The following is a 23,929-nucleotide window of genomic DNA, read 5'->3' on the forward strand; positions in this document are numbered from 1 at the left end:
CTTTCCCAGTGGCCAAGCAAGGCACTCGGGTGCTCATTATGACCCTGGCTGTCCGGGAACCGCAGCGGCTGAGATGGCAGTTCCACCGCTGCCGTCCCGGTGGTGAAGACCACCGTATTACAGGGAAAGCAGTGTCAGCACTGACAGCCCAGCCAGTGATGGCGGACCGCCGTGGCCAACGGGTGCCTTCTCTGGGCCGGCAGCATGTGTGACACCGCCGACCATATTACGAGGCTGCACACCGCCAGGGTTTTTGCAGAGGTCGCCCTGCCACGAAAACTCTGGCGGTAACGCAACCTAAGACAGAAAAACACATTCCTGTCCCATGCAACCGCACCCCCACACTTACAGCTGTTCAGACACACACACATTCACCCCAAATATACACATCTTGCAAACACTCTCCCCCCTCCCCCTTATTACAGTAGTCCCACATACCTGGCAGGAATCACACAGCAGCCCACGTTGTGGAGGTCGTCAGGTAGGGGGCAGATGAAGGCGGTGATGGCCGCCGCATACCAGACTGTCACCTCACACCATGGACCCCAGGCCCCTATCGGCACAACTGTACCCCATTGGTTGTTGCACGGCGGTGCGAACTGCCAATGGTTCACTGCCATGCAGTGACCGTCGTACTGAATTGTGGCTCGTAATCTGGCAGAGTCTTCTCGTCATGGCGGTGCTGGTGGTGGAATCGCCTCTCTCCTGCCATCGGTCAGCCTGGTGATGGGTGGCATGTGGCCGTAATTTGGCGATCTCCTGTGTGTGCCTCGCAATACAGCGGTCAGGAGACCGCCATCACTGGCAGTATTTCGGCTGTCGCCAGCACGGCGGTCTTGCCGAAATACCGCCAAAGTTGTAATGCGGGTCTCTGTCTCTTGTAAATATAATCACTAGTTCTGTCTCTGTAATCAGTTTGCTCTTGTTGTAACCTCAAGACCCCGCAAAGCATTACTGCTCAGGCACTCCCACATGGGGTAAAGCCTCTCTGCTGACACCCCAGACTATTACTGCTCAAAGACCGCATGATGAGCCATTTTTCTCTAGATTACTCAAAGTATTACTGCTCAGACACTAAAGGTTGTCATACAACATTCATCAAAACCTTGTTCTTCCGGTACTTCAGGGTGACAGAGTCGCTGAGAAATTACTATTGCTCCAGGACATGGCTAATAGATAGCATTCAAACAACCCTTAAAGGATATGGGCTTGTCATATATTTTGCCTTATATATCTTTTAGGAGCACCTCATTTTTATTACTTGGTTGTTCACTGAGGCTTAAGGCCCCTTGAGTCATTATTCATTATTATGCATCAATTCAAATTACATTTACTGTGAGTTTTGATAGTGTGCTTTGGGTGCACATATTGATTTAGTCATTGCTTTTAAACAAGTGTGCAAGATATTTCTCACATTATATCGCTCACCAGGCTCCAAGATCACAAGATTTATTTTTCTCAAAATGAATGATCTGGATGGCTCAAATTACCTGTTCTCAGTCAACACCATAAGAAACACCGGGAGACTGACAACATTCCAGACAGCAGAACAGCAAGCTGAGACACAACAGGCTGTTTGCCTCACAATATTTTTCTACTGCGCAGACTAAACTTGGCCTCGTCTCGCAGACAAACCCCACCCTGGAAAAATATGAAGTTCAGGTACAAATGTGTGGCAACTATGGAAATACTGAAACCTTATTATGGCAAAACCTTTTCAGGCTAGGAAAATAGGTAAGCAGATATATTTAAAAATGCACAGTATAATATGTTCACTATTCCATAATATTGACATTAATTGGTTTCACTCTTGCAAAACATCTTACTGATTTCGGCATATCTTTTCATTTATTCTGGACCAAAATTGGATTAAAATAGCATCTTTAAAATTAACATTGTGAGTTGTGTGTGTTTGTGTACTTGTGTCAAAAGGTTGTCAGAACTCAGAACAATAAATTAAATATGTCCGACAGTCTCTGACAGATGTATGTGCCCAATACATATATGCTCTGGATTAGTTTGAGAAAACTTATGGGTCCTAACTTGCCTGTTCCTTCCGCCCAGAGTAGGCAACTAGGCCAAAACATGCACTTGTCAAAAGAGCCAAGAAGCATCTACCGGGTACTAGACACAAACCTCGTGGTACTTGCCCTCCAAACGTGCTCAAAACATTAACACTCGGGCACTTGTGGATGAGGAATAGCTTACCCTCTAGATCCCTCAAACCATTACCACTCAGGCACTTCACAATGAGGAAGAACGTTCACCCTAGAGCCCTCTAGGGCATTACTGCGCTGGCCCTTCAGGATGTAGGAAAACAATTCCCCGAAACCAGGAGAAGATTTACCACTCAGACACTCCAGGATGAGGTAGAGTTTTCCTCCGGTCTGAAAGGCATAGATGAGATCCACGATGAAGGGATGTTTAATCTCTTCCAGGATGTTCCGTTCTGCCCTGGTGTGAGCCGTGTCTTTTGCGTTGCAGACTATTTTTGCCTAAGGTGTAAGAAAAGAGATAACATTGTAAGTATCTACTCATAAGTGGCCTGTCAGTGTCATAGGGCTCCAACAGTGTGGAAGGAGCACAGCAGGATTCCTGTGTCAGGGTATCATTAGTTCTTTAGGCCTCCAGGAGTACGATTTTCTGAAATAATAGCATGCATTATATATATATATCATACTCAGGCTCGTCCCTGGATCCTTTACCACATTACGTTTGGAGGGAACAGGCGGAGGACCTTTATCCATTACTTTGGATAATCTGTGATCAGTCATTACATTCACGCTTGATGGCTTTTTTGCAGGAAGCAGGCATCGTGACGCCTATTTTGAAAAACCCTCTATGGACCCATCTACCCCGAGCAACCGTAGACCAATATCCTTGTTGCAGCAGTTTGTAAGTAAGGCACTGTCCCTATATCTGTAAGACAACAATTTATTGGAAGAAGAACAATTTGGCTTCCGGCCAGGCCACGGGATGGAGATGGCATTGCTCACAGCTATGGAGGAGCCGAGAATGAGGGTTGTTGAGGGGCAATCATCAGTCCTGATTTTATTAGACCTCTCAGTCGCATTTGATACAGTTTGTCACATTACACTTCTGCTGGCAGCGACTGGAGAGGGCAGAACAGCGCTGGAGTGGTTCCGCTCATATTTATTGGACAGATGTCAGGCGGTTGCTCTCCTCTCTTTTCAATCGGAGTTAAGGACTCTAAACCAAGGTGTCCCTCAAGGCTCTTCGATCAGCCCAATCATCTTCAACATCTATATCCTATGATCTCTCTGGTAAAATCTCAATTGGTTAACTATGCCGATGATACACAACTAATCTTGTCGTTGGCTGGTGATCAGCAACTGGCTTCTTTTCATGACTGCATGCAGGAGATCAGGCAGTGGCTCAACTCGATCTCACCGAAGTTCAATGGTGATAGGACCAAGATGCTCTGTTCACCTAACAAGGAGCCGGCCATGCTTTCACCTAATTTTGGCCATTTTAATCTGATGGCATAATGGTGCCGGCAGACTCTGCTCGGAACTTGGGGGTTGTCTTTGACAAAAAGCTTAGTATGGAGAGCCACAGAATTAAAACTGTGGGTATTTGCTTTGTGGTTTTGAGAGCCCAACATACGTTCCTCCTGGTGCTTCCCTCTACAGTCAGAGCCCTAGTGATACATAGTGTTATTCTGAGTCGACTAGACTATTGCAATGCTCTCGTTAGGCACCCCAGATTACTTATTACGCCGGCTGTCACGAGTACAAGCTGCAGCCACTACGTTTGCCTTAAACAGCTCTAGAAAGGCCTCCACTTCCTTAGCTATGAAGAAGTTACCGCTTAAACAAATAATTTTGTTTGAGTCACTTTGTATTGTGTTTTGAGCTCTGCTGGGGTCAGGACAGGTCCCCTTTACAAGGGAGTTTGAGAAGATATCACAAACAGGTACCTTTGTTCCTCCACAGCTAACTTGGCCTGTGTGGCCAAGTTTAGAAAACCCAGACAGGGTGGTCGGTTATTTATGGTGGAGAAGCCAAGATCTGGAATCAGCTCCCAGCCCTGATTATAGCAATAACCGATCCTCTACAATTCAGAAAAACGCTTAAGATTTGGCTCTTCCCTAAATAATGTGAACGGTTCTCTTCAGCAGTTTTTTTTAATTGAGCAGTTTATGCATCTGTTCTACGCTTATGGCTAGCGCCAGGATAGCAGTTTGGTGGCAGTGCGCTTTATAAGTGTTATAAATAAATAAAAATTAAAAAAAACATACCTTCTTTAACACTTTCATGGCAAATATTTTTCCAATGTTTGACCCTTGTACTTTACGAACCTGAAACACCTGCAAAAAGACAGCATTTAGGAAGTTGGCACCAGATGTATGTACACAAATAAGCTCACCCAATGTCATGGTATAAGTAAGTACAGTCGGCCTCGTTTAAATTAGTAAGTGATGTCTTAAATGTATCATGAAACCAGTGAGGAAAAAGTGGTTCTCTAGGGATTGGTTCTGCAGCCTGCCCACCTGTAATTTCCTTTCAAGATATTGAAGTTGTTCAGCCACAAGTGGAGCTGAACTACTCACAAAAGTCATACAGCGCCCTCCCCAGCGCAACAACGTCCGTTTCCATCCATTTTTTCCAAGCCTGGGAGGGATGTGGATGGACCGATACTGACAGAGTGGTCCAGTGCCAAACCTGACTTGGGATCTTATCAACTTTCCCTATTACTGATCCATCAAACGCGGAGGCCGGATGGGTCAATCAGGAATCTCAGGTAGACAGAGTATCCACCAGAAAGATCATTGCTGCAGGGAAGTACTTTTTTCTTATGGTGTATAGGTCTACATGCAGATTCTCCACATGCAGAATAGAATAGTTTCCAAAGCAAAAATCTGCTCAGAGGGAGGGTTGATGAATGGTTAGATGAGGAAATCCAACAGGACAGATATGGCATAGTGTCTGTCCCTACGCACTTCAGATCTCTGCGATTGGAACTCCTCTGGCAAGAGCAGAAGTGGTTGATTTGGCTCTGGTGGAATGGACCCTGATCCCTTCTTGGTCAAAGCATAAAAGATCTTAGTGCAAAGGATGATCCACCTTGACAAAGTCCCTTTCTGTACTGTGTAACCTACCTTTGTTGGCACCACAGTAACCCAAAAAGAGCTGGTCATCCTGTTGCACGTCCTTGGTGTGATCCAGGTAGTAGCTGACTGACTGCCTAGGACGAGATGGGACGGAGGATACAAAGAAAGGTGGGTGATGGGCAAGAACTGAGAGCTTGCAACTCACTTACTCATCTGGCTGAGGTAATTACCACTAAAACACTGTCTTTAAAGTCAACATTCTTAAAGGACAACTATGCAGGGGCTCAGAGTCCCCACAAGAAATGTTAAACTAGGTTGAGGTCCCACTGGGGCACAGCAAAGGAAGTTGGAGGATACAATGTGGTCACCCCCTTCACAAAACGCATCACAACTGGGTACTTTAATAATGAAGGCTGGGCTGAAAGACTGAGGTATGCCAACCATCAGCCAGATAATTCGATAGTGCCTAATGCACATGCCCGCTGGGCAAGGGAAAGTACAAACTGCAAAACCTAGGACAAATTAGCATGAAGGGGTCCACATTGTTGTCAGTGCAACAAAAACAAAGTTAGACATCTACCGCCTTTATTGGTAGTTGAAAGGAGTTCAGATGTCCCTGCTCAATGTTCAGGCATGAAGGGGGAGGCCTTGGCAATTGGGGTGCAGAAACAATCACCCCCGACTGAGCAAAACGTTTGTCTGAATGGCAGCTTCGGCAGCGGACATATGGGAAAAAAAGTGCCAAAGGTCTGCATGCCTCCTTGACCAATCCGGGGCGGTGAGAATGACTTGTTCCTGGTACTGGAGTACTTTCCTCAGAACTTGAGGAACCAAGGGTATCGGAGGAAAATGTGTAGTGCAACTGATAGTTGCACCTCAACTGAAATACACCCCTAAACCCCCCTCGACAGATACAGGAGGACACAGAACTGCTGGCATTGAGCATTTTCTGACGATGTGAACAAGTCCACTTGAGGAGTAATCCACTGGGCGAAGATGTGGTGGACTACTTCCGGGAGAAGACACCACTTGCAATCAGCAAGATAACGCCGGCTTTCACGTTTAGAGACCCCAACGGGTGATTGGCTATTAATCAACCGAATGGCCCACATTTCCACTAGGTTTAACTGAAGAACTTGTTCTTTAGGAGAACAGACAGCCGTGATCTCCAGATCCTCCAGGTGAGCTCCCCACCTTGAGGTGGACGCATTCATCACTACAGTAGCCAAGGTTGGAGGAGCAGCAACAACCATTCTCGCAATTCAGGTGCACCTCCTGCCACTTCTGCTGCAGCGTTGAGGGAGATTACGACAGGCCAGCCCCACACAGTAGCCACTGTCTGCAGAGGCAAAACTGCAGGGCCCTCATGTGCCAACATGCATGCATGACTAGGAGAATACTGGAAGTCATCAGACCTAAGAGTCAAAGGACCTTCAGAACTGGGCCTCTCATGCCATTTTTGAAAAAGGGAACCATTTTCCAGGATATCAGGAATCATCTGAAGTGAAAGAAAGGTGCATGGTAGGGTCATGGCAAATACTGACTCGACAAACTGAAGTCAGTGGGAGGGACTCAGGTGGGATTTTGGACTTGTTAATAAAAAGATACGTAAAAAAAAAAAAAAAAACACACAGGTTGAAGAGTAGGGATACTGTAGACCGCAGACAGCACCTCCGCCAATCCGGTACTGATTAGCCCGGTTGCCTAGGTACGGGACAACGGGTATGCCCAACCCTTGGAAATGCGCTGCAACCACTGCCATCACCATTGTGAAAACCTGAGCTCCCGAACTTAACCCAAATGGAAGCAAACTGGTAGTGCGTATAACCCACTACAAAGCGCAGGGATCACCGAAGCGACTGCCGGATCAGTATGTGGCAGTACGCGTCCTGCAGATTGAGTGACATCATCCAGTCTCCAGATTCCAACACCAGCAACAGTTGAGCTAGTGTCAGCACCTTAAAGTTCAATTCTCTGAGGTCAAGGATCGAACACAGACTGGTGTCCTTTTTGGCAACAAGTAAGTAACATGAATAGCATCCTTGGCCTTGTTCGTGCTCTGGCAGCAACTCGACAGCTCCGTTCTGTAGGAGCATGCCAGCTCTTGCTGAATAATAGTGAGATGATTTGTGGGGGGGGGGGGGGGGAGATGGGAAGAGTGGAGCGTGGAGGAAGGGAAAGGTGTAACTTCTTTCTACGATTTGGAGGACCCACTTGTCTGAGGTAAGAGCCTTCCAGGCTCAGACACAGGATGACACTCCTCCTACCCCAAGCCCAGGCTCAGAGTGGCTTTGGGGAAGCAAACTAGGTCTGCTTTCCTGTTTGTGCAGGTGAGGAAGAGGAGTAGGAGAGTTGCTGGGTGGATCAGCTCCCCTTTTCTCTGGCTCTGCCCATGACCAGTACTTCTTGATTTTGCTGCTGCTTGGATTGGGGCAGGTAAGATCGCAGGTGGTGAACGTAAAATCCCCTTGAGAAGCCACAAAAGCATCACATTTGGTGATAATCCCTCACAGGAGGTGGAATTTAAGTCCTAAGGAGCAGGCTGTAGCTTCTATGACCTGGCAAACCCCGTCAAATGGGATGTCCATGAGGTTATCCTGGACATCGGGGATAAAGCGTAAGTGCTTAGGCAGGCAATTTTTCGAATGAAGATATAAGTACCTGTGGCCCTGGCTACCAAATCGGCATAGTGCTGTCCAGATTTTATTATGTGGTGTGATGTATTCCAACTATCTTCAATCACTTGGAAGTGTGCCCTGCATCATCTCCTCTGACATATGAGGAACAACCATCTGAGCGATATCACATAGGGCATGGATGTAGTGCGCTGAGGGGCAGGTTGCATTTAGGAACTTTAATGCCATGTTTACAACTGATCCAAAAAGGTCTTGAATCCCATTTAGGTACTCTTCTTCCACCAACGGTCTTTGTGCTTCCCTGCAAGACTTGTTCAGAGGCACAATTTCAGGGGTCAGGAGAGATGGGGCCTGCCATGTAGCAGGTGGATGCGGTGTGGAGTATCTGAGAACTAGATTGAAGGATGGACGTGTAGGTCCAGATGGGATAAAGCCAAATGGCACGAGAGTCAATGCAACTGCATAAACATACGGAAACAGAAATGGGGTCAATGGGCTTGAAGAAACATTGGAGGGTGTTGATGGACTGGAGAAAATAGAGTACCTGGCATTGTGAAATGCTGCTGGCCAGAATTTGGAGCTCGGCGTTGATGGATCCGGGAAGTTCATAGATTGTTACGGTAGAGGTCAAAATAGTTCCGTGGCCAGGCCCAGTGGAGTCACCAGAGTGGAGGCGCTCAGAGAGGGATCAACAGGTTCCATGACAAGTGCAGTTCTAAGGACGAAGATCCTGTGAGAGGCAGAGACTGTCGATGGGACTTACGTTTAAAATGTTTCTTGTGCTTTCACCTCTTAGCAGCTGAAGTGCCATCAGAAACCAGGAGAGAGGTCTGGAGCAGGGGTCGATTGCGCTTCTCGAGCCTGGCTCAGGCCATGAAAAAGGTTCACCTCAAATTCCCCGATGGCCTTCGAGTGTATACCCTTGCAGGAGTCACAGGATCATGAGCGGTGGTCCAGAACGAAGCACATAGGCAGATGGAGTGGGGATTCAGTAATGGACACCTGTCCCTCACAATCCCTACACTGTGTGACCACCATTCTCTTGACTATCTGTGAGAAGACTCATAACTCTTTGAGGTAGTGCACTCCGGATCCGCCTCAAAAGCACGGAATAAAGGCAACTGACATTGTTGCACTGGGGTGGGTGCTATATGGCTTTGATGACCTCATTAGACCCCACTTCTGGAGTTGATGCAAAGCCAGCACCCCCTACCAGTGGCATGGGGGCTTTTAAGTGTCCAGATCCAGTCTGACCCCTGTGATTATTGTACAGGTGAAGAGTCTGCAGGTAGAAATATCCATCAGAATGTAGTCTACAACAATGGAATATTTTTTAATAGCAAAGAAAATTTGAACAGGGAATTGCATACATGGCAAATAGCTGTACTTTGCTTACTTCTGTCTCTCAAATAGTCAGCTGGTGCCTTGCATCCCAGTCCTTTTCTAACAGTCCATATATTTAGGGCCTAGATGGAGGTGAATGTTCAGAAGGTTTGTACATATCAAACACCACTAATAAAAATGCTATTGCCAATGCAGAATTTCTGGCATCTATAACTCAATTACCAATGTGATGTAATATCCTCACCACCTGAGAAGGTGGCTTGGGAACAAAGCACAAAAAGATCTGTGGCTTCATGTGGACACCTGAAAACACCTTTTAGAAATAAAAAAATAGTGCATGTTAGCAACACATTTCCTTCAGAGACAAACAGTGCAGGGCTCACAGGAGAAAAAAGCCTGTAATTGACTGATCCATAAGGAAACTACAATAACTGCTATCTCTGTCACCCATTTAATATCAGTGACGAGTTAAGTAGTCAGTGAAGAAAGAACTATATTCAGGGCCAATGGAATGATGTGATTGTGCGGCTATTTTTTATGTCACATAAGTAAGAATTTGCCAAGATTGCCCCATAATCCACCGTCTGCTGCATAATCTGCCTATTTTAACAAAAAATGTGTTCTGGTTTAAACTAATCAAAAGTTACTAAATATGCGACAGTGTGTGTTTGCACGCATTGGTTGACCCTTTGCAAAGGTTAACTGGTCATCTTTCAGTTGCTTATTTATGCATTTGGTTGTTAAACTGGTGCTAAAGAGGTGAAATATTTGTACATAAAGTATTTCCATGTGTAAAAATGACAAAATAATGAAGTAATGCTATCAAAACCATTTGTCACAATATGCTGTATAATTTGACTTTTCTTGCTGCATAATGTAGTCAACCCTGCCACATAATTAGGTGATTCCCTGCTGCTTGATTCCAGTGGCCTTGACTATCTTTGTACATGAAACGGGGTAAAGATTCCTACAGCTGCAGGCCCAACCATCACCCAAACAAGAGACAGGGAAGGAGTTTTGCAACAAAAAAACAACTTATATAAATAAGAGTTAAAGAATTCTGTGTGTATCCTGTTTGAAAGAAAAGAAAACAAATGTAAAATCGCAGGTGGACGGGAAATGTTGCTCTCCTTGACTGATGTCCAAACAAGAAGCCGATGGCTCTAGGACTAGGTCCAAATAGAATACTGGATTCTTACTGCGTGCAGAAATCCTAAGGCAAACAACCACCATAAACTAGGTCTTCCAGAACCAGATCAAGCTCAGCAGCTGAGGGAACGGATAGAGTACCACGTGTGTGAAGAGCAGGGTGATTCCATCACTAGATTCAGAAAAGCTTGGACCCGATTTAGCTCAGGCGGACAGGGTCTTAAAAAAATGATATTGCGCCCTGTGATTTTCTCAGGATCACTAATATGTACCTCTCTCTGCCTCTCTAAAAGAGTATAAAAAGTAGACCATCAACTTCCATAGCAAGGCTTCGACCAGAGAGCCTGGATTCCTGCCCATCAAGCAAACAGAATGAATATGTCTGGATAGCCTATATGACAAACCATACCAGTGGCATAGGATAAACACCACAACCAGTAGCACAGGAGGGGCACCTATACCAGTCAAAGAGGGAGATATTAATACTGCTGGAGGAGGGGAAACATCACTAGTGTAACTCTCACTTATGATTCAAAGATCAGTCAAAGTGTTGAAAAGCCCGAAGGCTTAAAGGAGATATCTTGTAGTTCGAAGCCATTATCAGACATCCATGACGTGAAGGCACACCTAGAGTGTACTACACACGTCCCCCACTACTTGCAGAGTTAGGTCACTGTTGTGGTGATGAACATCAGGATAAACTCTTCTTTCCCTGGGGAAAGGCAACTTTCCTCGAGGGAGGGCAAAAAGACCCTGAATGATAGACAAATGCCCTTTCAACCCAATCATAAGCTGTCCTGCAGAGACCGCAAGTGGTGAACTCTAGGTACCACCAGAGCTGCGCCTAGTTCTACTCTCACGAACTTGTGGTGAAAAAAAGTCTTTTGGTGCGAAGGATGAGAAGGTCTGGTTCATCAAGAAAGAATCGTCTCCCTCTTCTGGATCGACAACTTCACTCCTAGCACTGATGATGTTGAAGGTTTAGATTTTTCCTGCGCACCTTCAAACTGTTCAAAGAGATCACATGTTGGCAGAAGACTATGTAGCCAAGGGTCTCTAGAGCATCCATTGAAGTGCAATGTGAAGTGGAGGTGCTATGTTTACGTTTGGCAGGGCAGGTTAGTGGTGTTAGTGTCTGGAAACGCCTCTTTAAAAGCAGAGTTCTCTGTACGGAAAAAGGAGAACTCCAGCATGATGAGGGATTAACGAAAAAGACTGAAGTGGGGCAAAGACAACCAGTTGAAGAAAAGTCGTTCCCTCGTTCATATAGGTTTAAACAGCTGCAGACCTCTGACAATGGAGAGAGACCACCAGCAAAGGTATGATCGCAACGAACACCCAAGGAAACAGATTTCCATCTGAACGAGAGCACCAGGAACGGTTAGTGTAATGCCTGTGTGACAAGCCTCCCATCCGGTGAAGCTTCCAGGTCGGCTCAAGAAGTATACATCTCCGATGACTACTCCAAGACGCCCTCATAAATCGGAAGTACCAGACGCAGTATGATCAGCTTGATAAACGTTTTGGAAAGAGATGGAGTGGGAGCAGCACTGAAGAAAAAAAGAAGAATCTATTTCAAGTTTAATAAAGTTTTTTTTAGACTTGCCCTATACTTCAGCACATATGAGATCTCCCTATTGTGAGAAATAGGGATCATTTTAAGAATTTATTAAACTTCAAAGAATCTAGTTTCCATTTTTTTAATGTAGAATAATAATTTATATTCTTGTTAGGTATTTATTTTGAATTTAGTGCAAAGAAAGAATTTTGTAAAGCACTTAATTTCGAATAATTTAAATATAAAAAATAAAATATTCACCTATAGTAAAAAAAAAAATATATATATATATATATATATATATATATATATGTATATATATATATATATATATATACACACACACACACTTTTTTGCTATGTGTTAATTGTGAAAATTGATGTTTAGAATTAAAACCAATGTAATCATATTTTCATAAAAAGTATTGTAACATTAATTTTTAAATTTGAGATGGGTTATTGAAATATTTTCATTAAATATTTTTTTTCTTTTATTTTTACTGTTTTTGTATAAAAATATATATCTATTCTAAAATTTAACATTATTCCCTATGGATTTTTATTTTAAGTCTCTACCTCCAATGATTTCTAGAAGAAGGTGTTGCAGTACCATTGTTTGGCCACAGAGGGTGCTAGATTTACATGGGCTCTGAGCTAAAGTACATTTAAATCTGCATTGGGTCATTCTTAGTTGGAGTAACTTTAGAAGTGCAGTTTGTGAATAGCAATGGGCTTACACTTTCTTGGGTGGGTGTCTGCCTCTGGCGTAACCACTTCTTATACCCCTCCCGAAATCCTTCCTATTCTATAGTGAGTACACCCCAATTTTCAAGCACTCCCCTACCCTCGCTGGCCCCTTTTCACATTTACTACTAACACAGAAAAGAGAGAAGTGGAGGTGGAGTTATACACTTGTAGGTTTGTGAAAAACCTTTTGTAGCACTATGAAATTTACTACAAAATGTTTGAAAAAAGGTTTGTGAATACAGCTCTTAAAGTGTCAGTTTTAGATGTCTTGCACGCCTCACGTAATGAAAGAAAAAAAGTAATAATATGTAAACACACACACACCCGTTACAGCATTTAAAATAAATGTGGCCCAATAACACATTTAGAGCAACTGTACTAATAAACAAAGTCACACATAGTACTACAGTTCAAAGGTCAAATCAGAGTAGAAAACCCCTCTTTACAGCTTCAAAGATTGCACATAGCAATACTCTACAAAGGGAACCAACTCTCCTCGTAGACACATTTCTCGAGTATTGTTTGGTTGCAAACATTTAACCTCTTCCAGCCTTCATTTGGTTAGATTTGTTTGTTGGAACAAATACGAAAGAGAAGATATCAAAGTTGTAAACCATATGCGCAGCTTAACATGCTGTTTATTATCATTGTTAAGGGAAAGGCGTATCGTCATGACTTAATCTCAGCTTCGCCTTCTAGGAGTCTTGGCCCCTCCCCACACTTAACAGTGGTAACAATTAGCATGTTACTTTCTGTGCGCACACACAAATGCAGATGTATGCAGACGTATGTGTCCACACAGACGCACACACAAAAGGACACGCACACACACGTGCACACACACACTTTGAGCAACTATCATTTGCATTTTGCATGAGGCAATGGGTCAGTCCACTTCAGCCATTGGCTCTCTTGCAGTGTGAGTGATGGAGTTTTGCCTGATCACATGTGCACATCTGCCTAAAAAGGAGTGCACTAGTAATTGCAGAAGAGAAGACAGAAGGTAACAATTAGCATGTTACTTTCTGTGTGCACGCACAAGAATGCAGATGTACACAGACGCGGGCGCACACACAGACGGACGCAGACATGTGCGCACACTTTGAGCAACTATCATTTGCATTTTGCATGAGGCAATGGGTCAGTCCACTTCAGCCATTGGCTCCCTTGCAGTGTGAGTGATGGAGGTTTGCCTGATCACATGTGCACATCTGCCTAAAAAGGAGTGCACCGGTAATCGCAGAAGAGAAGACAGAAGGCAAAACAAGGTGCGTACTGCATGACATATATAAGGAAAGGTTGCTGTAGGACATCCATCCGTTTGTACAGTTCCCCCTGTTTACCTGAATAGCTGGTGCCTTCTACCTCTTCGCAGTGTGGGGCTGCTAGAAAGTCCCCAACTTCATTCATAAACAAGACTTTTTAACTGATCTGTGACACTGTTGCGAGTCAGCAGCCAAGTGCTAACAAACGAAGCACACTGTCTATATGTCAAAAACAAGACACGAGTACAGTGAGAAGATTGCTCAACTCACGTTTGGAACAAAACGACGACATGAACTGTCAAAGCACAGGCCACGCCTGGGTGTCAACTGCAAACTGAGATCATTTCCACATTTAAAGTGAGAGGCTTGGCACTATGATTGCTGTAGCCGCACCCATTACATAATTCGAACAGGTAAATTATGTCAAAAATAAGATTTAAAAAGACAATATGTGCTGAAAGCTGTGTTACTGGTGAAGCAGTAGACAGTCCGCCTTCTTCCAAACACAGCAGTATTCAAAAACCTATTTCAACATACCTTCAGTGGAGAGACAGGCAAGAAATGTGTACTTGCAACACAGACAAAGTTAACTGAAAGACATAGCCAAATTGGGGTTTTATTGTATAGATTACAAAGGCTTCTTTCATATGTCCTAAAGCTAACCAGAGTGTACCTGTGGACCTTACCAAAGTGCCACAGGGCCTCAGTTGCATGAAATGTTATTAGTGCCACAACCATGAAACCCTTCTCCAGGAAGGGTCGCGGCATTCTGGCACTATTCAGAACATCCCCTGGTCAAACCCTTCTAGCAGAGCCGCTTGGTGAATGTAGATTCATCTTGTCTTTCGGTGAAAGAAGAGTGTGTCCCTGACCAAGTGGAACATTCACCACAAATGGCACAGAGAAGCTCAGGACTGGTGGGATATTGCATCTTCGGAGGCTGCAATGGAGTTGCTTTGGGAGGAGTTGAAGTAAATTGACTGATGGTCCCATCCACCACCACACACAACTGTGGAATACCTTTAGTTGCATGATACCCGGCGGGCAGGAAATGTATCACAAACTTATTGCAGTTGAAGAGAAAATAGGTAGAGAAGAGGTAGGAACTCATAATGGATTTGTTCCAGGAGAGCAGAAGCAGGTTCAACCTTTGAGAGTTGCCGTTGAGACTTTTTTGTTGGAAATTAAACTGGAAAATGAGAAGATAGAAGACTACCCAGTGGAATGTTGGAGTTATTCTGAACCCCCTGATGAAGGACTGAAAAATGGGTGCCCCACACTTTGCCTTGAATCTCTGCAACCTGACGGCTTAAAAGAGGATGAAAGAAGCTAGACTCTGGCTGACCCACAAGACTGGCAGGATATAGGTCTGTCCAGAAGAAGCCTCCCAGCTGTGCAGCTTCTTCTCATTTGAAGGATGGAAGGTCCCCCCCCCCCCCCCCCCCCAAAAAAAAAAAAAAATGCCAAATCTACTTGTACGAAAACTAGTGAAGCCACTGGTGGCTGCCTGTGGGCATGATAGAAGTAAAAGGGCCTTAACCCCACTTCAACCAGTGAGGCGGTGTCCAGCGAATAGCTCCTGTGATTTTGGGGACTTTTGCAGTGCAATTAGGGGAGTTGCTGAACTTTGGAAACTGCTGGACATTTGCTATTCACAATATCTTTTAAAACACAGACCCTTTCTTGGTGCAAGAGTAGATGTGGGTTTGGACTGAAAGTATTTTCCTAACAATCATTTTAAGTTCACATTCATTGATTGCTGGTTTTGTGTGTGTGGCTGCACTGACTGGCAGGCAGAAGAATGAATCAATGTACTAATGAGTGAATGGGTGAGTAAACTGAGTACAAGGATGGGAGAATGTGAACAGAAGGAAGGATTGCTGGATGGATAGAGCGGTGAGTGAGTTAACGGATGGATGAATGGGTGAGGTGATCGAGTACACAGACGTAGGAGCCCAGAATGCTACCAGTGGCAAAAGGGTGATCTCTAATTCTGCCAATGTTGCCCACTCACTCATCGCTTCAACTCACTCATCCACCCATGATCCCAGTTGCTCACCAATTTATTAATCCATGCACTCACATCCCCATTCATCCACCTGCTCATTCCCTTTTAAATTTTCCACTCTCAGGCAGAACAAATTACACCAATTGGCTTTGCTAAAGCTATTTTTTCATAGAGAGGAGAACTGAAGATTCAAAGAGGCCTCTGATCTCATGCCCGCCATTTGGAATCTTCCTGTGGATTTTAACATGAGTTGGCGGGGCTGGTTAAGTATCAGTGTCACAATTACAAGTGCTTGCACAAACAAATAGAACTACAGATTTTCTGACACTGCTTGAGAGCTTGAAAACACGTGTCCCAGGTTCACTGCAAGGGAATGGCTCCTGATGAAGTTCTTAAACTGGGAACATTTTGCGCCACATACTTCATTGGGGGAAGTAAATGGTCAGTCACAGGGAGGCACCATCAGTCCGAATACAGCTGTTTCTGTGTGTCCCTTTAGTGGCCTTGGCAAAACAACATGATGGAAATGTGTGGTAGCCAACATCTACTTTTCGCCTGGATCAGTGCCACTTACAAACCTCCATGCCCAGCAACTATGACAAAATGTAATAAAGGAAAACGCCTTTGCCTTTAACCACCCACCATTTCCAAATATAGACCAAAACAAATGCAATCTCTCACCCTGCCGGACAGGCCAAGAGCTTAATGCCTGCAACTTGGGAGGATCCAAACATGAATGACACTGGCATCAAAGCCAATGGCAGGGCCTGGCCAATTACCCTACTCTACATATGCTGATCTCTGGGCCCATCCTACATGCAAGTTCTAAAGTGAGCAATAGTAACTGGGGCTGACCCAAAACAAATCACTTATATGAACTGTTTTATTTTATGTGTAATTGTTTTGTTGGGATTCAAAGACGCTGACAAACACCTGGTGCTGTCAGTCAAGACTAAAACCTGTCCTCTTGTAAAAGTATTCCTTGAGGGTGAGAGGGGGGGAGGGCTGCTTTGTTTCAGTGGTAAACCAAACTGATTACTGCCCCCTGGTGGCAATCTTCGAAAATCACAGCCAGTTCATTAGTGATGTTCATTTTTCACGTTCAAAAACTGCAAACAAAGTATAAAATATGGCGATTTGCTGTTGGACATCTCTTGATGCCTACATCAGGTTTCTGTCAATCCAGTGATTAAATCATTTTCTTTTTAATTAGTTTGGAAATTCTACCTTATTTATTCACTGTATTTTTGTGTTGCTGTGTCTAACTAACTTGGGTAAGCCCATGATTCCGCACAGAAACATGCTTACTCCCTGGTGATAGATTATTTTGAGTGAGTGTGATCTATGCCATAGCTCACTTCGACTTTAAGTCCTGTCTGCCTCACCTTACAATGAAGATTTATGGTTCAATTCTGAAAGGGGTCTAACCAGCCAGTGAGAATAAACAGTTAACAGCATCATACATTACCAAGTGCAACTTCCAAAATACTCCCCTCTCTCCTAAAGTGAGGTGATACGGATTACAATCTTTTGGGATCAAAGAAGGGGCAAGAACTAGGAGGCTCTGGGGAGTTACACTCCCATGAACCCCATCACACAGCAACCTAGCAACACCTACTATATTCCTGCTAAACAACTGTACTGTTTGCATCTGTCGCCATGGGAACTATCTTACAAAAGTGACGCCTTGTTCAGGCTTCATCGAGAGAAAGAAAAGGCAGAAAACAGAGCGCCTCACCACAAATACCAGGCTGTACTGCCAGGTAGCATTATGTATGCAGGAACACAATTTTATAGGCTATTGTTCAATGGAGTTAACAACTGGTTTTACATATGTAGGGGGAACAAGGAAGACAGTTTAATATATAGTCCTTGAGTCCCACCACAGGGACTACATACACACGTGCTACATAGAATTAAAAGTGCCCAATGGCAATAATGGAGGGAGTACGATTCATGTTTGCAATCAGGAAACAGTTTCCCTATACAAAACTGGACTGGTGCACATATGGTTTCAAAAGAACATCTTCAGGGTCACAAATGGTGCTGAGAAAAAAACGAATAGGAGGCAAAGTCCCACTCTAGCCACCCTCTCTAATGAACACTGAGCCCAAAGTATTCAGTCTCCTTCGATTGTCTGCAATCTGTACCAAAGACAGCATTTTCTGTGGTTGTCCTTAAAGCGCTTAACACTTTTGTGACCACAACTAATGAAGTTTCCGTACCTTCCCATAGCCACCTTTTCCAAGGACGCGCAGCAACTCAAAGCTGTGGGTACCAATGTCTTCCGCCCCATGGTTCACGGTGCTTTCTGAAATCTCAATCTCTTCACATGCACCCACTGATCTGTAAGTGACCAAAAGGGCAGGGAGTAAACAACGAGGAGTCCACAGCACACACCAGGAGGGGAGTGCACGTGTGGCTAATGGGTGGCACAAGAATGCATGAGTAAATATTAGCATTTGCCGACATGTCACAGGCCAAAGTACTTACTGCAGCTCGCTCCCCTTCAGATCCCAGTCTATTTCCTGTAGTCAGCAGAAGCAAGAAAGAGAAATAACAGTCAGTAGAATGAAAGTGTGATATTCCCTCCACACTCGTACCATGCCAATGCACCCTTAACCCGCGGGCTCCTCGCCTTCCACAGATGCCTGTCCTCATCTTGGTTCAAACAGATAAATCACTCTGCCCGACCTATCAAAATAGCTCCAGTCGAGATCAACAACAAGGAGCCCATGTCTCAGAAAACAAGCATGCAGCCTCCAGGACACTATACAAACACGCAGCCTCCAGGACCGAACACAAAACACGCAGCCTCCAGGACCAAAGACAAAACACGCAGCCTCCAGGACCAAAGACAAAACACGCAGCCTCCAGGACCAAAGACAAAACACGCAGCCTCCAGGACCAAAGACAAGACAAAACACGCAGCCTCCAGGACCAAAGACAAGACAAAACACGCAGCCTCCAGGACCAAAGACAAAACACGCAGCCTCCAGGACCAAACACAAACAAACAGCCCCAAGCAGCCCCCGGGACCAAACACAAACAAGCAGCCCCAAGCAGCCCCCGGGACCAAACACAAACAAGCAGCCCCCGGGACCAAACACAAACAAGCAGCCCCAAGCAGCCCCCGGGACCAAACACAAACAAGCAGCCCCAAGCAGCCCCCGGGACCAAACACAAACAAGCAGCCCCAAGCAGCCCCCGGGACCAAACACAAACAAGCAGCCCCCGGGACCAAACACAAACAAGCAGCCCCCGGGACCAAACACAAACAAGCAGCCCCAGGGACCAAACACAAACAAGCAGCCCCAGGGACCAAACACAAACAAGCAGCCCCAAGCAGCCCCCGGGACCAAACACAAACAAGCAGCCCCAAGCAGCCCCCGGGACCAAACACAAACAAGCAGCCCCCAGGGCCAAACACAAACAAGCAGCCCCCAGGGCCAAACACAAACAAGCAGCCCCCAGGGCCAAACACAAACAAGCAGCCTACAGCATCTGACACAAACAAGCAGCCGCCAGAATCAAACAATAACATACAACTTTTGGTTCAAATCACTAAAATGATCCCAATATACCACGAACATGCCCCTCACAAATCACAAATATGCAGCCTCCAGGACCAAATACAAATAAGCAGCCTCCAGGACTAAACAAACAACAAGAAGCTACCAGTACCAAACACAGACAAGAAGCTACCAGTACCAAACACAGACAAGAAGCTACCAGTACCAAACACAGGCAAGAAGCTACCAGGATAAAACACCTTACAGCAACCTCCAGGACCAAACACAAACAGGCAGCCCCTAGGATGAAATCCAAACAAGCAGCCCGTCGGATCAAACTCAAACAAACAAGCAGCCCCAGAAGCAAACCCAAACATGCAGCTCCCAGGATCAAACACAAACAAGCAATCTATAGGCCGGAACACAAACGAAGAGCCCTTGGATCAAACCACTAACCTGCAGAAACAACACCCACCCCCAAAATAACAAAGATGCATCATCCGGCCCAGCCCACAACAATCCATCATCCGGCCCAGCCCACAACAGTCCATCATCCGGCCCAGACCACAACGGTCCACCATCCGGCCCAGACCACAAAGGTCCACCATCCGGCCCAGACCACAAAGGTCCACCATCCGGCCCAGACCACAAAGGTCCACCATCCGGCCCAGACCACAACAGCCAGACCACAACAGTCCTTCATCCGGCCCAGACCACAACCATGCATCATCCGACCAAAACCACAAACATGCATTAGCCGACCAAAACCACAAACATGCATTATCCGACCAAAACCACAAACATGCATTATCTGACCAAAACCACAAACATAGATAGCACACCTCAGACCACATACGCGAGCTCTAAGCTAATAACAGAGACATGCAGCAATCAGCTAAGCACACAAATATAGAGAAGCAGCAAAATTATGGATGGGAGACATTTACAGGGAGGCATCCAGTAATCCTGCTTCTCACCCTGCCACACCACGAGGCTGCTCAGCACGACCTGCAAATGCCCAACTTGTAGCATCTCAGCCAGTGCCCACCTCAAGCCTGACAGAGGAGCAGCACTGAGATCTTTCAGCAGAAAAAGTTTGAGGAAGGCGCCTGCAGCAATCCTGACTCATCTGACCTCTGTACGGAGACTACCAGCAAACCTGTTTGACAAAGCAGCACAAGTGAAATCTTTATAAGTGGCCTGCTCTGTATTGCACTGAAAGTCCTTTTCTTATGGTAAAAGGTGCCATCCTACTTGCTTTTCAGCTTTCCGTCTTCTCTGGCTGAGAGGCACTAGATGTTTACAGTGAGTGCTTCCTCTTTAACAGTGTGATAATCTAGTAGGTTCAGATGATACACTCAGTGTGTGTCTTCATTCAAGTGTGGTTACTACACCCTTGCAAAGATACAGGAGACTATACAATGGTGAAGCCTGCAGCAGACAATGCCTACTTGGTGAGCCAGCTGCTATGCTCTGTTTAGTTGTGCCCCCGTCTGTTGAAGTTTCGCACTTGGCAAGCTGAGCTTGGGCTTTGGGGGGTATGATGGAGGTTGAATTTATTGGACACATTAATCATCGCCTAACATTCAGATTTTGTTGCTTACCCCACTAAAATCTGCATTTTCTTGTAATTACCAAGCATTTCTCACCTGGTAAATTGTGGCAGGTCTAACCGGTCAAAATCTACCGGGGAAAACTGTGGGGTGCTCTAATAGATGCAAAATGTATATTTCCAGCAGGTGTTTAAATATGAGTTACCGCAGATTCCACACTCTTGGCGAGTGTGTACAGACACTAAACCTGAGAGTAGTCTTTTGGCACTAGGGCACTGACCAGAGAACATTGGCTACAATCAGCATTTTCCTACAACTGGAGCCCAAATGTGACAGCACTGATTGCAGCTAAATGCTAACAACACTGAAGCACTGGGATTCTCTCTTAGTCCTAGAAAGTTTGCTTTAGAAGGCAGGAAGGAATATTCTTGAAGTAACCTCAGGGGTGTGGAATTTAATAAAATATATACTTGTCCATGGGACAGGTTGCTTCTTAAATTTACTTATCCTGTAAAAAAAAATTCAACTTGTCGCTTTTGTGCCATGTAGTGCGGGGACAAATTATGGCAGCAAACTCATTATGTAATAGCTCTGATAATAGCCTCTCTGATTATGCCAGGGCTACTGCTATAATAGGTCTTGAATACTTGTAACTTCAATCCCTAAAATAGCAATTTCCTTATTTTGTCACCTTCCGCAAATCTACATACTTGGGCTGGAGGAAGCAGTAAGCAATAGATCCAGGGCTGGAATGTCTTTGAGTCTGCAAACCTACTAACTTGCAAGTTTTAAGGATTTTCACCAGCTCTTCTCTGATCTTTTCCCATAATGAGAAAGGTTGGAAATTTACTCCTGACAATGGCAGAATCAGAAGTTCTTCCAGGGTTGGGAAAAAGTGGGTGGAGGGAAAGTTAACTTGTCAACGTTCAATAGATTTTCACATGAGCATATCTACACATGCGTATTTGCTCGTGCTAAAATACAGTTCACAAATGTTTTCTAAGAGTACAAATTCCTGGTCCCTAATTAGGCCTGGTGTTAAGAAAGACATTTTGTTTAAATTAACCTTCTATTTCTCCCTCTATCGGCTGGCTTTACTGTGAGTAATCACATTCTGCTCTTCCACAAGGAGCATATTGACACACAAAGTAGTTTTGTTCAGTGCCAGTGCGGCAATCAGTGGCGTGCAAACAACATGGAGCACCCCCCCACTAGACTCACTCAGGGCGGGTACGGTAATGAGGGGACCCCAGAAGGGGGGGCTGCAGGGCCGTTCTTACACTACTGGTGACAATGTGCGCTTTTAGTGACCAAAAATGTGCTTTTATTTTTGCCAGTGTTTGTTACAGTGGTGAGGGCGTGGCAGCTCCCACAACAATAAAGCGGCATATTTAAGAGCCCCTAGCGCCATCTACCGACACATTAGCATCATTTATTTGATGCTAATGTTTCTTTAGATGGCTAAAATCCCAGTGCCATATTTACAAAGTGGTGCAATGCTTGTGTTGCACTACTTTGTAAACCCTTGTGCTACAGTATGCCTGTTCCAGGCATAATGCATGCAAGGGGGGTGAAAAAATGGCGAAAGGAAATATGAGAGATTTTCTTGCACCATTTTATTGGCACTTTTAACGCCTGCTCAGAGCAGGCGTTAAATGGGGGCATACTATTATTTTTAATAGGCCGCTATGTACTCTGCAGGAGTAGCACCAACGTTTTAGCGCTACTCCGCCAGGGTACATCAATAGCGCCATAAAAAACGACGCTATCACCCCCTACCGTGCGCCATATTTTAAATACAGTGCACACATGGTGGCGGTATGGGGTCAGTAAAGGGAGCAAGAAAGGTGGCGCTGCACTGTGTGATGGAGCAACATTATTGGCTGTTCAATCACACTCGGGGGAGGTCTTTGTACGGTGCATATCCTAAACTCACATATTTGAAGGTGCACTTGTATGAGATCATCAAAATGGAGTACAGGTGAAAGTATTTGGCTAAGATCACACATTTTGGTCAAACTGGGAAGGCGGTGCTGAGCCCAGGTTTTCCAGTTTCACACTGTGCAATTTCGACGGGTATCTCTTTCTGACTTCAAAGGTTAATACTGTATCCTTAATTCTTGGAGAATGAGATGACAGCATCAGCCACAGGCAGAATCCACTTTTTTGGGGGGGGCGTTTTACATAGTGCGCACCTTGCTCAAGGACATGAAAGCACTTCACAGCGGATACAGACTATATTATACCTTTTTTTCTGCAAAGGGAGACTTGACAGGATTCACAGGATGGATGCCGAGCCAAGGCAGGGATTCGAACACCATTCCCCAAGTTGCATGGTCGGCAGCTGTAACCAATAATCCCATCACCGCCCATGGAAGCGATGCTCATTTCTTGGCGCGAGCTTCAAAGAGGAATGTGAGCTGAGCTTAGCCAGAGCCAGACTTCTGTATTGAGCTTCCAGTGGCTCGCCCACCTCTAGTTTTAATTATTCCATAGCATGTTTAGGGTAAGATTTTTTTGCTCGCTTTTTCGTATCAAACTTCATGTTCCATAAGGAGAAATCTAGAGATGCAACGGCCCCTTCCAAATCATGCAATAATAGTTTCTCACTACACTACCTCTATCTGGATTTCACATTTTTCATGGATAATAAATTCTTTCTTTTACATGTTACACATCACCCCAACCCCCTCAGTAAAAGAATAAGCTGAAAAACTCAACCTTTAGGTTGTAGTTTAGGAGATGAGGTAATGGAAATGTTTGCTATAAATGTCATATGACTTTTAAATACTTTTCAAAGATGAAAATTATTTTTTGTTGTGTGTTATGTGTTTACACTGGTGTAAGGAAATGCCTCCTTGGCATGGTTGCCCCCTGACTTTTTGCCTTTGCTGATGCTATGTTTACAATTGAAAGTGTGCTGAGGCCTGCTAACCAGGCCCCAGCACCAGTGTTCTTTCCCTAACCTGTACTTTTGTATCCACAATTGGCAGACCCTGGCATCCAGATAAGTCCCTTGTAACTGGTACTTCTAGTACCAAGGGCCCTGATGCCAAGGAAGGTCTCTAAGGGCTGCAGCATGT

General features: G+C 45.0%; 1 protein-coding gene across 2 annotated transcripts in view; it reads right to left on the minus strand.

The window, feature by feature from the left end:
• RPS6KB2 (ribosomal protein S6 kinase B2) overlaps positions 1-23,929 on the minus strand; it is an 81,181-nt gene that overhangs the window by 48,965 nt on the left and 8,287 nt on the right. Inside the window, exons 1-5 of one of the 2 annotated variants that reach the window (XM_069232925.1) lie at positions 20,271-20,452; positions 18,275-18,309; positions 18,007-18,127; positions 4,262-4,330; positions 2,348-2,495 (exon numbers count right to left, since the gene is read on the minus strand). In XM_069232925.1, the coding sequence (XP_069089026.1) occupies positions 2,348-2,495; positions 4,262-4,279 (166 nt within the window). In that variant the 5' untranslated portion in view covers positions 4,280-4,330; positions 18,007-18,127; positions 18,275-18,309; positions 20,271-20,452. Of the gene's footprint in view, positions 1-2,347; positions 2,496-4,261; positions 4,331-18,006; positions 18,128-18,274; positions 18,310-20,270; positions 20,453-23,929 lie in introns of those variants that run through there. The other variant, XM_069232926.1, reaches the window with a different exon arrangement.

The sequence above is a fragment of the Pleurodeles waltl genome, chromosome 4_2 (genome assembly GCF_031143425.1).
Source record: "Pleurodeles waltl isolate 20211129_DDA chromosome 4_2, aPleWal1.hap1.20221129, whole genome shotgun sequence".
In the NCBI taxonomy this organism is placed as follows: Eukaryota; Metazoa; Chordata; class Amphibia; order Caudata; family Salamandridae; genus Pleurodeles; species Pleurodeles waltl.